We start from the raw sequence: 15753 nt of genomic DNA, 5'->3' as shown, positions 1-15753 counted from the left end.
CATAGCCCTGGATGATGTGGTCATCAGTCAAGAAAGCATCCAACCTCCCCCTGGTTCAGCCTATGACTGAGAACCATCTTGACTTGCTGGTCTTGCCTTGAGCTCCCCCAAGGGTCTTCATGCATGCTGGAGCTTCGGATCCACTTTCCAGATGCTCAATATTTATTGAATGGATGATGGGGAAAATCTCAACAGCATCTCCATTTCTAATTGTGAGCAGAGTTAGATTCGCAGGATGGTCTGTGCCTCCTGGGAGCTGAGGCTTTGACTCTTCAATGGAGAAACAAGAACTAGAGGGAATGGTGGTTGAGTATACAGACTGTAGCACTAAGCACACTTACTTTTGACTTCCTGTTCTGCCACTTGCTCTGTGGGACTATATTATCTTCAAAATTCAACGTTTCATCCTACCATGTACCTAAAGCCACCTAATTTTAAAACGGTATTATTTTCCATTGTAAATTACAGTATATTGGCCAATCGATTACCTTGACTATCAAAGATAGCTATTTGAACTTCTTTTTTTAATATACTTAAACCAAAAGTTTGAATAACTAATAACTTATTGCGAAAACAAAACTTTCTCCCTCTGAGTTAGGAACTTCAGCAGTCCAGATCTGGAAACGCAAACTAAAACTAAGTAAAACCCTAAAACGGTACAAACCTCAAAAAACCGAGAGGGTTTGCCAACAAAGCTCCGCCTCTGTGCAAACCCTGCCCACTTCCGGGTGCCCCACCCACCCAACTAACACTGGGACCCCGCCCTGAGTTCCCGCCCCCACACCTGATCCTGGTTTCCCATTGGGCGAATCTGGACGCTGTATACACACCCGACACGCGCACGTTTGGCCCGGGCGTCTTCGCGCCTGCGTAGCAGAGCCGTCAGGCGGCTGGGGGCGGGGGTCAGGCCGAATCTTCCTCCGTAATAAGAAGGGACGCGTCCTGCTGTCCTGGCTCCCAGGGTCGGGTGGAATCGGGCCCGGGCGCTGGAGCGGCTGTGGCTCCTACCGCGAAGGGGGCGATGGAGGCCGTGCCGGAGCCCAGCACTCGCTCCAGGGTAGGCCGAGACAGCCGGCGGTGCTAGTAGATGAGGCGACGGCAGCAGCGGCGGCAGCCCCGGCTCTCCATGAGCAAGCGGCGGCGGCGACGGGTGCGGCGGCACCGGCGGTTTTCGGTCCCCGGGGAGGTACGAGGTGTCGGCTTCCTGGTGGACGGAGACTGGCCGGTGTGGGAGCGCCTTCCGCGGCCCGGCCCCTCTGCCCCTCTGCCCGCAGTCGTCGGCGCTCGGCGGCGGCCATGCCCGGGCGGGGGTGGGGGGCCCAGCAGTGTCGCTCGTTCCTGGTGTGGGGACCCGCCCTGTGCGCGGGGCGGGCGGGAGCGGCCTGGCCTCCCGGGTGCGGTGGGTCGGGGCCGGGTGGGCGGGGCCGGGGGTGGGCGCCCCCCACGCGCGCCGCCAGCCCGGCGCGGCTTGGACGGAGCGCGTGGCGGTTTTCCAGAAGAGTATTTCGGGCGCTCATTCGAGAGGTGTCCCTTTACTGAGTCCTTAGGGAGTCCGGCATTCAGTGCCTTGGGTAGTGGTCTGTACGCTGCTGTCAGCGTGGAGTACAGACTTCCTGGGAAATAACCAAAAAAAGGGTTTGCTAGGGAAGTGCGGGTCGGGGGAGATTGCCAGGTTTACTCAAACTGGCGGGCGAGATGAGGCTGGTAAATAAACCTAAGTACCTCTTTCTGGGCATCCAATACAGTGCCTAACGAAATAGACTGAGGTGTTTCAGTGGTGTGTCGAAAATTTAAGAAATAAAGCTCTTTGCAGTCATCTCTCCATCTTATCTTCTTCACACACTGTATAGTAAATTACTAAGGATTAGATCACCAAGTTAACGCTGTAACCAGGTTATATTCTTCAGTTCCCCTCTCTCCCTCGCCCCCCCCCCTTTTTATTCAGAAAAAGAGAAAACTAAAGGAGTTCCATGCTTTATATCTTGTGATTTAATTATTTTAGAGTACAAATACTGCTTTACGGAGCTATAGTTATTTTAATTTGGCTTTATGTAAAAGACATCTTGAAGAAAAATAGACTTGAACGCTAATCATAACTCAGGCTCTTAATCTTAAGAAAGTATTTTATATTTCAACAGAAATAAATAAAACAATGAAAAACATTATTTTCACTTTTGAAGTAGTTGAATGCTTTATGGTATTTTTTTAATCTGCTGGGGAAACATGGCAGTTGCTAATAAACTTTTTCTAGGCAGAAGATTTGCCACACCCTCTTCCTCCTAAAGGATTGGTTTACTAGAGCCAAGTTGTTAGCGGACTATATATAAACATCAACACTTCAAACTAAATATAGTGTTGAATGTTTTAGAGTCCACAGTATCAAGTCGAAAACACTGTGAGTTTATGGGGGGGGGCGGGGAGCGGTATTTAATACCTTACGGAACTGAATAGTCTCCTTGTATTGTCACATCATTTTGAACTTAAAACATATAGGTCTGCAGTATTATTGGGTATTGGGTTCTGTTATGCCTGGGAGGATTTGGCACATGAAAAGTGCGGAATAAAATACTCATGTAGTCACTCACTCTCTGTCCCTATTCCCCTGATGTGTCTCTTTTTTTTTTTCATAAAGGCACATTTTTCCATCAAAAGTAACATTGGAAAACCATACACTAATTTTAGTTTATACATTTTTTGCCCAAAGTAATGTAAAGCAGTTTTTTCAATACAATCTCATCAGGACCTCATTCCCTTTTTTTTTTTTTTTTGCTTTACATAACATGTAACACCAACATGTTTATTAAAACACTGCCAACAGATTTAAAAGCAAAATGCGTAACTATCCTCAAGGTCGGGAGATGGATTTGTTCTGGCCAGTTGAGAGAGGGAGGAGGGTATTAAGTTCTGAATTAGATCTTCACAGCATAACCTCTGTTTAAAATTATAGGGTATTTAATACAGTCCTAAATTCTAAGTACAAATTCCACAGTCAATAGAAATTATTTTTGTATTAGCTACTCTTCAGTTAAGTTCTCATCATGTGCCTCATATGTCATCTTTCAAAACTAAATGCCAGAATTAGTCTGTTAAAACGATTTATATTTATTATGTAGGTTTTCTGTGTCACCGATAAAATGTAGTATAACTGATATAAAGGCTATAAGATGGCCATTATTCTGTACCCCAGCAAGTATTACAATATATCACTTTCTTAAATGGGACTATGCATTTTAACAAGAAAGTAAAGTGTAGCTTTATTTTGGAGAGAGGAATACACCTAAGCAAATTCAGTTTATATCTTTAAATAACTTTATTTTCATTTAGGACTTTTATTACATGTTTTTTTTTTAATATCACAGATAAAATATGTAATTAGCATAATGGCCCATTAAATGACCATTCTGTACCTCAAAAACAAGTTGCACTTTCTTAAATGGTGTATCCATAGACCATGCATATTGCCAAGAATATGGCGCATAGCTTGAATTGTTTTATTTTGTTTGTTTTTTCTTTTTCTAGCCTGAATTGTTTTAAAATGTTTCGTTACTTTAGAACATCTGACCAAATATAGTTTGAATCTTTACATAGCTTTATTTTCATTTGAACATTTTTCATGCCCTTAACATACAAAATCACAGTTTTATTTTAAACTTTTAAAATGCAGGATGAAGACACTGTTTGAAGAGATCAAAGCATCAATTAAAAATAACTATAACCAAGATCGCTCATTTTGGAGACCTGTTCTTCCTTGGGGAGGTGTTTTTACTATCAAAGCTGGCCGCAAAGCAGTATCCTGTACACCACTCTATGTTGAAATAAGACTGAAAAATACCTGCACCATAGATGGATTCTTAATGTTGTTATATGTTATTCTTAATGAAAATGAAAATTTCCCCAGGGAACTCTCTCTTCATTTAGGTAGAGAGTTTGTAGACTGTTTTCTTTATTTAATGGACACTTACAGTTTTACAACTGTGAAGCTACTTTGGATTTGGGACAAAATGGGAAAACAGCAATACAAATCTGAAGTTCATAAAGTTTCATTAATAATTGATTTATTTGGGAATGAGCATGATAATTTTACAAGAAATCTCGAAAATCTCATGTCTACCATTCAAGAGAGTTATTGTTCCAACTGGCGATGCCCAACTCGAGTGCAGGAAGATCAGCAGCGCATAATTAGTATAAAGTAAGTTGCTATAAAATCTTTTGTCCCTTTTAGCAAAAATAAAATAGTATACTTTTTTAATAAACACTGCTTTAAAATCATATATATGTATTATATATTGAAAGCACTTGTTAAAGTACAGATCCTGTGTAACTACTTAATAATAAAGCTACTCAAAAATGCTAGATCGGCTCGGTATATCCTATACAAAACATGTTACAATCTATAACATCCAGACATCTTAGAATTTACTATTTCAATAGCAAAGTTATGCATTATTCATTACACAAAATGTTTTACATTTGATTTGAGTTTAATATGACCATGATAGATACTTAATTAACTCCTTGTATCCCAAATTTAACCTCTTGAGCATTTATTACTTTCGTGTTATGTCAGGTAGGCTAATTCCACATGAACACAAAAATTCAGAGTACCCCTTCCATTCGTGGCCAGGGCACAGTTACAGACAGAAACTCCAGACTCGGAATCTGATGCTCAAAGGGAATGTGGATGAGGAATCTAATACTAACTGCTGGAAGCCAGCTGATTTGGGCTTTCAAAAAGAGGACAGTCCTCTAAGCTAGTAAAAGACAGGGAGGAAGACCAAACTGACAAGCCCTTTTGGAGTGTTGGGAAACATTAAAGCCTCGAGGAGACATGAACTGGAAAAGGGATAATTGCCAGTGGAAGAAAAACAAATCCAAATACTTTGTTGTCAGGGTATTTGGCCATATGGTCTAAGAAAAGCAGCCTAAAACAGTGTTCTCATTTGGGAATGTAGATTACATACCCTAATTTAGTAAGCTCACATTTCTTCGTAGGATGTTCAGTTTAATATTATGGCATCATGCTGCTTAAAGAAATTTGAAGATACTTTTCCTTTTTATATCTACCATTTAAAATCTCTGTTTTCTGAAATACAGTTTGTCCATTTCCCTGTACTGTATTTTTTGGTTCCTTTCATTGCTTCCAGAATCTCTGTTTTTTACTATAGAAATATTACCTTCTAATTTAGGTAATGCTATTGGATTTTAAATTTTAAATATTTTCCATGCATTTAGTGTGAATTTTAAGTTCTGTATGAATATGCACACTTTTAATTAAAAATTTTTGTACTAAGAAATTTTATTTGTGTTCATAAGTAAATACCTTGTTCATTGCTACCCTACCAAATTTTTAAAAAGATAAGTTATTTCTCAACCTGCCTTCATGAATTTTATTAGAAATTGAACCATTTTAGACTGCCTAAAATTTTATATATGTTCAGAATTTTTCATTGAACTCTTGCCCAAATATTTTGCCATTTTGAATATAAAAATTCCTCAGTTGAAAAGGTCAAAGCTAGTAAACCGTACCCATTTTAGATTTAACTGTCTTGTAATTTCTGATTTTTTATTTATTATAGCGTAGTTAATGATGCTGTGTATTAAAGAATTCTTGCCGTTATGCTCATGTTGATTTGAAACCTTTATTGGGGGAAAAATTAACTTACTCTATATCATAATGCACTGAAAATGTTTCAGAAATGTATCTTGTTTCTTAAAAGTAATACCTTAATTTGTAAATGTTTTGAAACTATAATGAAATATTAATAGTTCTATAATGCTAATATTTTATTTATATGATACTTAAAATATTTTACACACTTGATAATATTTTAAGCTTTTGCCTATTTGTAAGCCTACATTTAAAACAATTACATAGGGAAAATTATTTTTAACACGTCAGGTATCTCAGGTCAAGTATGACTACAGGTAACGAATTGTCTGCTCTCCTGACTCTGGGTCCTTCTTTCTTCCCTCCATATGAGATTGCCTCTGTTGAATTCTTTTAAAATTCTTTTGAATTAAAGTAGTAACAACTGCATATTTCAGGGTCAATTTACAGAAAGATTTAATGTTTCTTGAAGAGTTCCATGCATTAACATTTATTGTGTTAAACTGGTTTCTATATGCTACGCATAATAAATACAAAGATGGATAACAGAGGTTATTCTTTGTACACTCAGTTTTTCTAATAATGAACTCACTCACAAAGTTCGTTATCCTAAGGTATATTAACCCATAAAATGTTGAAGCAGTCTTACGTGAATTTTGCAATTATTGTAGTCCTCCCCAAGAAATTCCACATGGAAACTTGATACGACTGGCTGTGGATGAGTTATTCTGTTCCAAAATTGAACTGTGTGAAGAGCGTGGGTGAGTATGTGATACACATAGATGAAAGTATTCCTGTGTTATTTATGAAAAGACCTGGGCCAATATGCTGTTTAACGTTAATACTTCCATGCATAACTCGTAAGTATTTAGGAAGCCTAACACTTTTGGAATGTTAACAACACTTAATATTTATTATGACGTTTATCTTTTGTTATTCTCAAAATATCAGTATATGGATTAAGATACTTCAGCTGATTGATGACTAAAAAGCAAATGCCTTTTCTTTTTTCTCACTGCTGAGTAGGTACAATAAAACCTTGGTTAACCGGAACCCAGCTAATCGGGACCCTCAATTAACTGGAATTTTTTCTGCACTCCACATTTAGGAGAAAGAGGTAAATGACAACCAAAAAATTTAACATAGTAATAAACAAAGTACAAAGGGGCAGAACATAATGAGCCCAATCTTCATGTATCTGTATTTACAATATTGTGCAATGAGAATTAATACTTAGTAATAGGATCTTACAGCTAATCATGAAAGAAGGAAAGATTAAAATATGTTCAGTTAATTATACTTAAGTCCTGAAAGTGAACTAATATATTTTAGAAATATTTTTAACAACAAACAGTGAAACAAAATGGTTTTCTGGTTAACATAGTTTAATCAATAATGTTTGTTAACCAGAATATTGTGTCCTGAGCATTCCGGTTAATCGAGATTTTACTGTATAATTGTATATGTTATGTTCTGATCCATATGTTTAATACCTGAAGATTCATATTCCTTTCTTTGTCATTATTCTACACTGAAACCAGTTCAAAAAGAAAAGTGTATCTATAAATCAAAGTTTTTATATCACTCAGCAAACTACATGCTTTTATACGCTTAGACAGAAATAGGTTTTCTTAGAATTTTAAAAGTATTGTTTCTAAATATACACTCTCAGCTTATAAACTTCTGGGAGTAGATGTATAAGGTAATAATATACTAAGCTCAAACCTATAATAGGTAATTATGCTTATTAGGAAAGTAAAGATATAAAGACGACCCAATATTGTTAAAAGGTGGCTTTGTCCCAAGTGTAACAGTGTTCATATTTATTTTCCATTTTAGGTGTGGTGGCCTAAGAGAATTTTCCCAACGAGTTTTCTGCCATGGTGCACCCCCTTTTGTTGTCCTAAATATGCAGCATTGGAAATCTGAAGACCTGGCATATGTACCCTATTACTTGGATTTATCTGATCACAAGTAGGTATTTTCTCTTGTTTGATAAAACTAGTAGAATAATATTCATTTACATTTTTTCTGCTATTCTATCATGATTTTGATTTACCCTTAAAAAGACATTTTTAAAAAACCATAGCTTTTTCTAAAATCCTGTGTTCTGAATAGTATCAGAGTCTTTAACATGGAGTCAGTCAGTGGCAGCATGCTTAGTGATTAAATGCTTCACTATCTAGGTTCATATCTCAGCTCTACCTTTTATAAACCATATCAAGGATAACCAGTTTGTTCCTCAGTTTTCTTGTTTATAATTATAATTTATAATACAAATTAGAACATACAGGGGTCTTTTAACGTTTTGCCTTTAAAAGTTTTTTGCTTGTGTTTTCTGTTTCTTAATAGAAGCACACAGGAGATGAGTTAATCTGTTAACATGTTTTTTCAAATTCTTAAATTACAGTAATTAAGTAGATTACTAAACATTTATACAAATAGATCTCTTTTTCAGGGAACAGAATGCAAACAATGTCAATTTTTTAATTCCTTAGTTAAGAATTTAAGGAATGTTTGTCTTTTTTTTAAAAGTATTATCATATCCTGCTACATATTGCCATTTAATTTGCAGGTATTTATTGGAAGGTGCCACATTATTTAACAAAGAGGAACATCATTATTCTGCAGCTTTCCAGATTGATGGACATTGGATGCACTATGATGGCCTCAGAAATGTGAATTTAATTTTGTTAAATAAACCCCCAGAGTTTCTCCTCTTGTCATCATTGGTTTATATTCGAGCAACAGAGAAATAAATATAGACTGATGCTAAATTAAATTGTTTTCCCTCCTGCCCATGCTCCCCCAGATTAAGGGCTTTTATTTGGTGTATACTTGGTATCCAAGGAAATAGTTCAACTATACTAGTTTCAGAGGTGTATTACCCAGTGTTTAGTCCCAGGTTAATCGTTTATATAGAGGATCTATGCAAAATGTTTGTATTTCTTTTTATATTTTCTGGGTTATTTTTATACAAGCATATTTTATGTTGAAATAAAATTTATCTTGTAGCCTTTGTATTTTTTATTTATAGGTACCTCAGAGATTTTTACAAATCTACCCTTGAAGCCAAGAAAATACTATGTCCTTTAAAGTCTAATTTTTTTAATGTCCAAAAAAAAACCTGGATAAAATCAGTATTTCAGTTTCTATAAATTTAATAGTTAAAAATATATCTGACTATATACCTTTGCCCTACCTCACTATCATCCTACGTGCACTATTCGATCTAGTACGGATTTGAATGTACAATTTATGGATAGCTTAGTTTTTTTTACCCATTGATTTGCCTAATTTTCCTGCAGCAATTTTAAAAAATACTTCAGTGAGTGTGTTTTATTATGGGCTTGAGCTATTTCTTTATAATGACAAATTACTTTTAACTACTTGCTAAATTATTAGAAACCTGCCTGTGGTTTTTAAGTGTTCACTAAGCTTCCAAGCTTAATTCAAGTTGTTATAAATAGATTATATAACTATCCTAACCATTTATCTCATAAACATAATAGAAATTGTCTGTTAAGAATTTATTTTGCAGATAACGATAAAAATATTAGGCAACTGGATGTTTACTAGTGTTGGATTAACATGTACTTTAAATATATATATTTAAGAGGAAAATTGGTCCCTGGGAATATTTCTTTTTATCCAAAATCTTATATTGGCACAGAGAAAACATTACTTAAGTTTTTGTGGTGACATCTGCTGGGTCCCTTTTAAGTGGTAAACTGATGATTTGGTTTGCAATATAAATCACTAGAATTTTATAGTTATCAGAATATTATTTTTCTTTATAAGATCCTAAGATCTCTCTTCATTTTGTAATTTGAAAGAAAAAATAAAGTAAAATTCTCAAGGAAAAATACTTTTTGAAATTTAGCAACCTTTATTTTAGTGTTTTCTTTTTAATTAATAGTCTGCATTAGATCTGGTGTTGAGATTAAGCGCAATATATTTGGAGACTTCTCCATAACAACAGAATTCACTGCCATATGCCAAATCGTTGAGGTTTAATTCGGTAAATTAAATTTTACATTGGCTTGGTGCCATGTTGAGATAACTTAACCTAAGAATAGATAAATGTAGATGACATTGCTGAGAATGCCTCACTTTGAGCAAATACTATGGAAATTCCTTTTTTACGTAAGGTAAAATATAGTGATTTATTTTTAAAAAGAATTCAACCCAGGGTTTATTTAAATAATTTCTAAATTGTATTTAAATAGGATTTGATTTACAGTAAACTTTTTTAGGGACACTTTATAGCATGAATCAAAGTATACAAAAACACAAATATTAAAGTATACATAAATTATGTCATTACCAAAAGTATTCCTAATGCTGATTTATTATTTTCACAATTGCACTTTATTTGGAATAATTCTAGTTTATCACAAAACAATGACTTACCTACCTCACAGGGTTGTTGTGAGGGTTAAGATGTTTGTTAAAATCTTGATACCTTGAAATGTGCTAATAAAATACATATTTTTCTACCTCTTCTATGTACAGGCAAGTCTCCCAGATTCTCTTTCTGAAGAATTTTTGAGATTTTTAAAAAATTATTTATTTAGGTACTAACTCATATCAGTAATGGATTCCAAGTAGAAGTACTTCTTAAAGTGCCTTCTTGTTTTTACTTCTGGATTACAAAGAAAAGATTTGCAAAGTGTCCTCCAAAGCATGAATATCATGAAATATCTGTTGCACATACTTACTTACAATGTATATTACATTAGAGTAAATACATTTGAATGGAGCATACGTGTATGAATGTAGCATACTTAGCTGACATCTCAGCTTCTCCACCCATAGCTATACGTCAAGTGACTGAAATTTTTGCAGAATAGATTGGGATCGTTTTTTCTCTCAGTTTATTTATACTTTCATTTTTTGTGCTTCATTTTGATTTATTTACCTTCAGATCCTATACATGTGTCTATAGTCCCCTGAAATACTTTTCTCTGGTAGAAAGAGATTTTAGGACATATGTTCTATACCTAATTTGCTTAATGGTAGTGTTGAGAATGAGAGGAGCAAACTAGAGAATGTTTTCTTTGAATCATGAAAGTAATATCTTTTGGCATTTATTTTACTTTGCAACAGATTTGCTCAGTATTTCTCGGTCTTGGTCCTATTGATATTTTAGGCTGGGTAATTCATTATTGGGAGGGCTTGTGGTCTTGTGCATTGTTTTGCAACATCTCTGGTCTCTACCCTTTACCAGTAGCACCTCTCCCCACATACCCCCACAGGAGTTAAAACGTCTCTAGACATGTCCCATAAGGGGGAAAATTGCCCCCAGTTGAGAACCACTGAGTTATCTGGGGAAATACGGTTAGTCAGTACTAGTAAACTTCATTTTAATTATATAAATTACTTCCCATACACTCATAAATCTGCAACTTAGTGTCTGCCCTACTATTAACATCCATTCTATTTCTTTTAAATTATCTGAGAAGTTTATGAATAAAGCTTGATACTATAAGTATAAGGACAATTCATGACATGCAAAGTTGTAAGTATTCCATTTGGTGTCCCTGGTGCAGAATGTACTTGGTATTTGAACCTTTTTTTTTTTTAAGACTTATTTTGTCTCCTCTTCCCCCACCCCCCAATTGTCTGCTCTTTGTGTCCATTTGCTGTGTTTTCTGTGTCCACTTTCTATTCTTGTCAGCGGCCCAGAAATCTATGTCTCTTTTTGTTGCTGTTGTTGTTGCATCATCTTGTATCAGCTCTCTGTGCGTGTGGTGCCACTCCTGGGCAGGCTGGTCTTACTTTTGCGCTGGACGGCTCTCCTTATGGGGCGCACTCCTTGCGTGTGGGGCTCCCCTATGCCAGGGACACCCCTGCATGGCACGGCACTCCTTGCGCACATCAGCACTGCGCGTGGATCAGCTCCACACCGGACAAGGAGGTCCTGTGTTTGAACTTTGGACCTCCCGTGTGGTAGGCGGATGCTCTATCCTGAGCCAAGTCCTCGTCCCTAAACCTTCTTTTAATTGAGATGACAACAGTAAGGGGAAAAGAAGGGAGGGGACCAGATTGTTATGTAATAGTTATTTTTCCCTTTGGAAACTAAAATCACTTAATGCTTAGTAACTCTTCTTCCTTAAAAAAAAAAAAAAAAAAAAAAGAGGGATGGAGAGCAGAAAGAATATGGCCCTTAGTAACAAAAAGATCTGTTAAGATCTGTGACGTAAATATGGATTAACTGTCAAGGATGGGGTGATTGTACTGCAGTCCTTCACAGACATTATCCAGGAATAATTCAGAGACAGATTCTCTAAATTTCTCCAGCAGTGGTCATTAATTATCAGTTAATGACCTGGGATTCAGCTTCTATTCATTTGTCAGGTCTTCTGCAGTCAGAGATTCTCTGGAGAAATAAGCAGGAACTTCCTGTGGTAACTATCCCTCTATTCTTAAGTTCCCTTCATACACTTTAGCTGAGGTTGTCAGGCACTGACTAAATAAGTGAAATTACTGCTTCCCCATTAACCAAACACCACAATAAAAATAAACTACCTCAACCATCTGAGACCTTTCTATAACTAAAGATAAAATTCTCCAGCCAAAAGAAGAAATTAGCCCTTTCTGTCAGTGAATAGAAAAAGAACCAAAAAGAATGAGCTGAATTAGATTACAGAATGTGAAGGTGAGGGTATGGAGAATTCTCTAAGCACTCTAGAGAGACTTCTCTTTGTTAGTAGGAAAAGGATTGGGAGAAATGGATATTTTCAAAAATTTGCAGCCTTTGAAATAAGAATAATCTACTCAGAGGAGGAGCAAAAGATAAAGGGGAATAATTCTGAATATAATTTTAATCAAAATGCCGCAAACCACTGCTATATTTGCAAAGAAAGCAAAATGGTTTTAAAACCTGCCCAAAAGCAGAGGGAGATAAAGAACAAACAAATCAAATTTAAGGAAGAATCCACCTTGCTCCTTGTGGTTTGGAACTATGTACCCCAGAAAAACATTTTCTTAATCCATTCTTGTGAGTGTGAACCCTTTGTAAGTAGGAGCTTTTTATGAGGTTACTGTCTGGTAAGGTATTGCCCAACTCAATCAGCCTGGGTCTTAATCCTATTACTTTATAAGCAGAATGACATTCAGACAGAGAGAGAAAGCCATGGGAAGCAAGAAGCTGAAGTTCCCCACACCCAGAAGAGAAGGGAGAGCATTGTTCTATGACAGAGAAGCCAAGGATCACCAGCAGCAAGCCCCAGAATGCCAGTCTTGGAGGGGGAGGGGAGGCATGCCTTGATGATACCTTGATTTGGGCTTCCCCTAGCCTCAAAACCATGAGCCAATAATTTCCCATTGTTTAAGTCAACCATTGTACAGTGTTGTTACAGCAAAGCCAGGAGTTCTGAACCGTAGAAACTCAAGACCGGCAATCCAGAAAGATGCATGAACAGTTTTATTATGTGCGGGCCCAGAGGAGAGTCAATCTCCAAATTCTGGCCCCATTTTTCAATTTTCATAGGTTTTTGTAAGGTTTCAGAGGGGATCAGCCTAACTTTTGTTCATTGACTAATGCGTTGCTAGGTGAAATTTGCAAGCAGGGGGTTTACAGAGGCAGAATGCAGCTGCAAGTTTGGGAGCTGATTTATAGAAGGGGGGGTGAAGTCACTCATTTGATATCTTTCTACTAGGCCATGTTTTCACAGGCTGATTTACAGAAACAGGTAGAAGTTATTTGATATTCTCCTGCAAGGCCATGCCCTCACAGGCTGATCCACAGAAGCAGAGGCAGGTGTGACTTGTTAGATATTTTGCAAGGTTATGCTTTTTATTCCTCAACTTATTTGCTTTAGCAAAACACAATTCTCTTAAGCAAAAGAGGCATTTCTTCCTCCTCTTCTGCAAGTAACCTTACTTAGATTTATCCCCCAAAGAAGCTTTATGTTTATAAATTGAATTGGTTTAATATCTGAAGCATTGCTACTGGATCTGATTCAATTAAAGAGGAAAAGAAACTAAGGATAACTCTGAATACTACAGTTATGTTTACTAGGATGAATGCCTATGTTCATTTCATTCTTAGAGTATGAGCAAACAACTAAGCTACATAAGCTGATAACTACTATAACACAAAAAGCTGTACAAATTAAGCGTATGAACAGTTTAACTTCACAATTAGATGATTTAATGACATTTCATTATTTGAATAACTGTGAATGCACTAAAGTAGGTGTAAAAGGTAAGCAGTTCTCATAAACTGATGGTAGTTATTACTACTAAACTATAGCCAAAGCAAACGTTTGTTTCCCCATCTTCTTTTGTTAATGCTCTAACATTTAAAATCAGCATCAAATTCTTCTGCCCTAAAATCGCATAGTTCTTAAAATTCATCCTATTGAGGTATTTATGCAAAGGTCTTAAATCTGACTTCCCTATTAGCAAGGTTTCTTACATGTCACCCAACTGGCCCAGGGCTATCTGGCCATCCTGGACAGCCTCCTTTAACCTCAAATTTAAGGGATCCCTGGGAAAACACAACCTTTTTGTTTCTGGGAAGGCGAAGAGGAGAAAATTAATAGGGAGTCCTCTGTAGCTAGTTGATTTCTTTATATGCTGATATCTGAGGATGATTATTTGTCCTCAAATGACCAACCAATTCCATAGTCCATCTACTGTTTTCTTAATGAGATCTTCTGCAATGGATCAAGAGGAATATCATTTTAAAAATGAAAAAGTGAACTTCTCTGACAGGACCCTTAAAAAGGATGTGAAATACAATAGGAGCTTTGGGAGTAAATTAGTTGTGTAGACAAGTTAGCCATGGTAAAACTAGAAACCTGTCATTTATAGGGTTTGCTGTATTTTCATTGCATGCTTGTTTTCCCTTTCTTCATCATGAAGTCTTATATATTTTTAAAATTATTAAAATACATGCTCATTGCAAAAAAAAAACTAACGAAAAGTATAAAGTAGAAAATAAAGATCCTTCATAATTTCTCCACCCAGTGATAACTGACCTGGCCCTCAGGTCAAACGAACTGGCACCTGAAAGAGGGAGTGCAAATTGGGGGACAAGAGGCGAGAGAAATGGAGACAAGACAGGATTCTGATCAAGTCTCCATTTATTGAGGGTAGAGCATCAGAATATATACTAAGGGGAGGGTATTAGCAGGGGGTGATAGGCTGACGAAGCGTCCATATAAGGCAATATAAGGCAATAAAATGCTGTTACACCCTTTAATGCTGGTCATGGGTTCAACATCTTGTTGCACAGGCGCGACACTTTTTGCCCGGGAAACTGGGGAAAGGGGAAGAAGAAGGCGGAAGCACAGGGGTGGAGTAGGCGTAGTTATGAAAACCGCCATGTTGCTGGAGACCGCAAATGCACGTAGCTCCAGGTGGCTCCCCACAGGTCCCCCTTCTTTATTATATTTTATGAAGCACCCTGAGTTCAGGGGGAACTGTGCCTGTCTTAGGTCAGGGCATGCAAATGGTTAGGCTGATTGCCTTACCAGTCATGGAGAATGCAACAGCGGCGAAAGGCTGTGTCTCTGTCTTAGGTGGCTCTGCCATGGAACCGATCACGCCCAGTTGCCCATCATTGGCTATCCAGTTCATCACCTCAGAACCTGACAGGGTTCATATGTATTTGAGAACCGCTGCCAGCAGTCAGGGTGCTCCTATTTTGGTTATAATGTGTGGAGGCCAGAGGGAGGTGTGGTACGCACCGCGTTCTCTTACTGCAGTTTCATAATGGAGGTTTGGGGAGGTGAAAGCAAGAGGGGGAGAGAGAAACATGAGGGAGCTGTAGCAAGGATGGGCTCTTCAGTCGCAAGCAGCTGGCGCTGGCGGATGTGGTGTGCAGCATTGGCCGATACTCTCTTAGGTTGTACTAAAGTCTCGGAGTGCCAGCGTCACAGGAGGATTCCAAGGGGGGCTGTACAGCCGCATGGGTTTTAGCGTTGGTTGCTCTCCTGTAAGAAAACAGAGTTCATCTCAGGGAGAGTTCTCTACCCTGGATAGGTTGTTATTATCTATTTGTTTTACCAATCGTTCTGGCAGCCACCTGGCTGCAACTAGTTCTTTGGAATAGACACAAACTGATCCTCTGCCCCATATTAGGACGGGATCGGGTCCATGCCAGGTATTATCCATAGGGTCTTTCCATAGGA

General features: G+C 37.5%; 1 protein-coding gene across 2 annotated transcripts; it reads left to right on the top strand.

The window, feature by feature from the left end:
• Positions 1 to 932: 932 nt before the first annotated feature.
• Positions 933 to 10120, top strand: DORIP1 (dopamine receptor interacting protein 1). 2 transcript variants are annotated; one of them, XM_004483423.5, is made up of 5 exons: positions 933 to 1057; positions 3665 to 4189; positions 6280 to 6369; positions 7448 to 7582; positions 8184 to 10120. In XM_004483423.5, exons 2-5 carry the CDS (start codon positions 3666 to 3668, stop codon positions 8365 to 8367), a joined length of 933 nt encoding a protein of 310 aa, XP_004483480.2. In that variant the 5' UTR covers positions 933 to 1057; position 3665; the 3' UTR covers positions 8368 to 10120. The 2 variants fall into 2 exon arrangements, with proteins under 2 accessions (XP_004483480.2, XP_058149460.1); XM_058293477.1 differs by lacking the exon at positions 933 to 1057 and adding an exon at positions 1059 to 1186.
• The last annotated feature ends 5633 nt before the right edge of the window (positions 10121 to 15753 follow it).

Source organism: Dasypus novemcinctus, chromosome 3 (assembly GCF_030445035.2).
Source record: "Dasypus novemcinctus isolate mDasNov1 chromosome 3, mDasNov1.1.hap2, whole genome shotgun sequence".
Lineage (NCBI taxonomy): Eukaryota > Metazoa > Chordata > Mammalia > Cingulata > Dasypodidae > Dasypus > Dasypus novemcinctus.
This window is presented reverse-complemented; position numbering and strand designations above follow the sequence as displayed.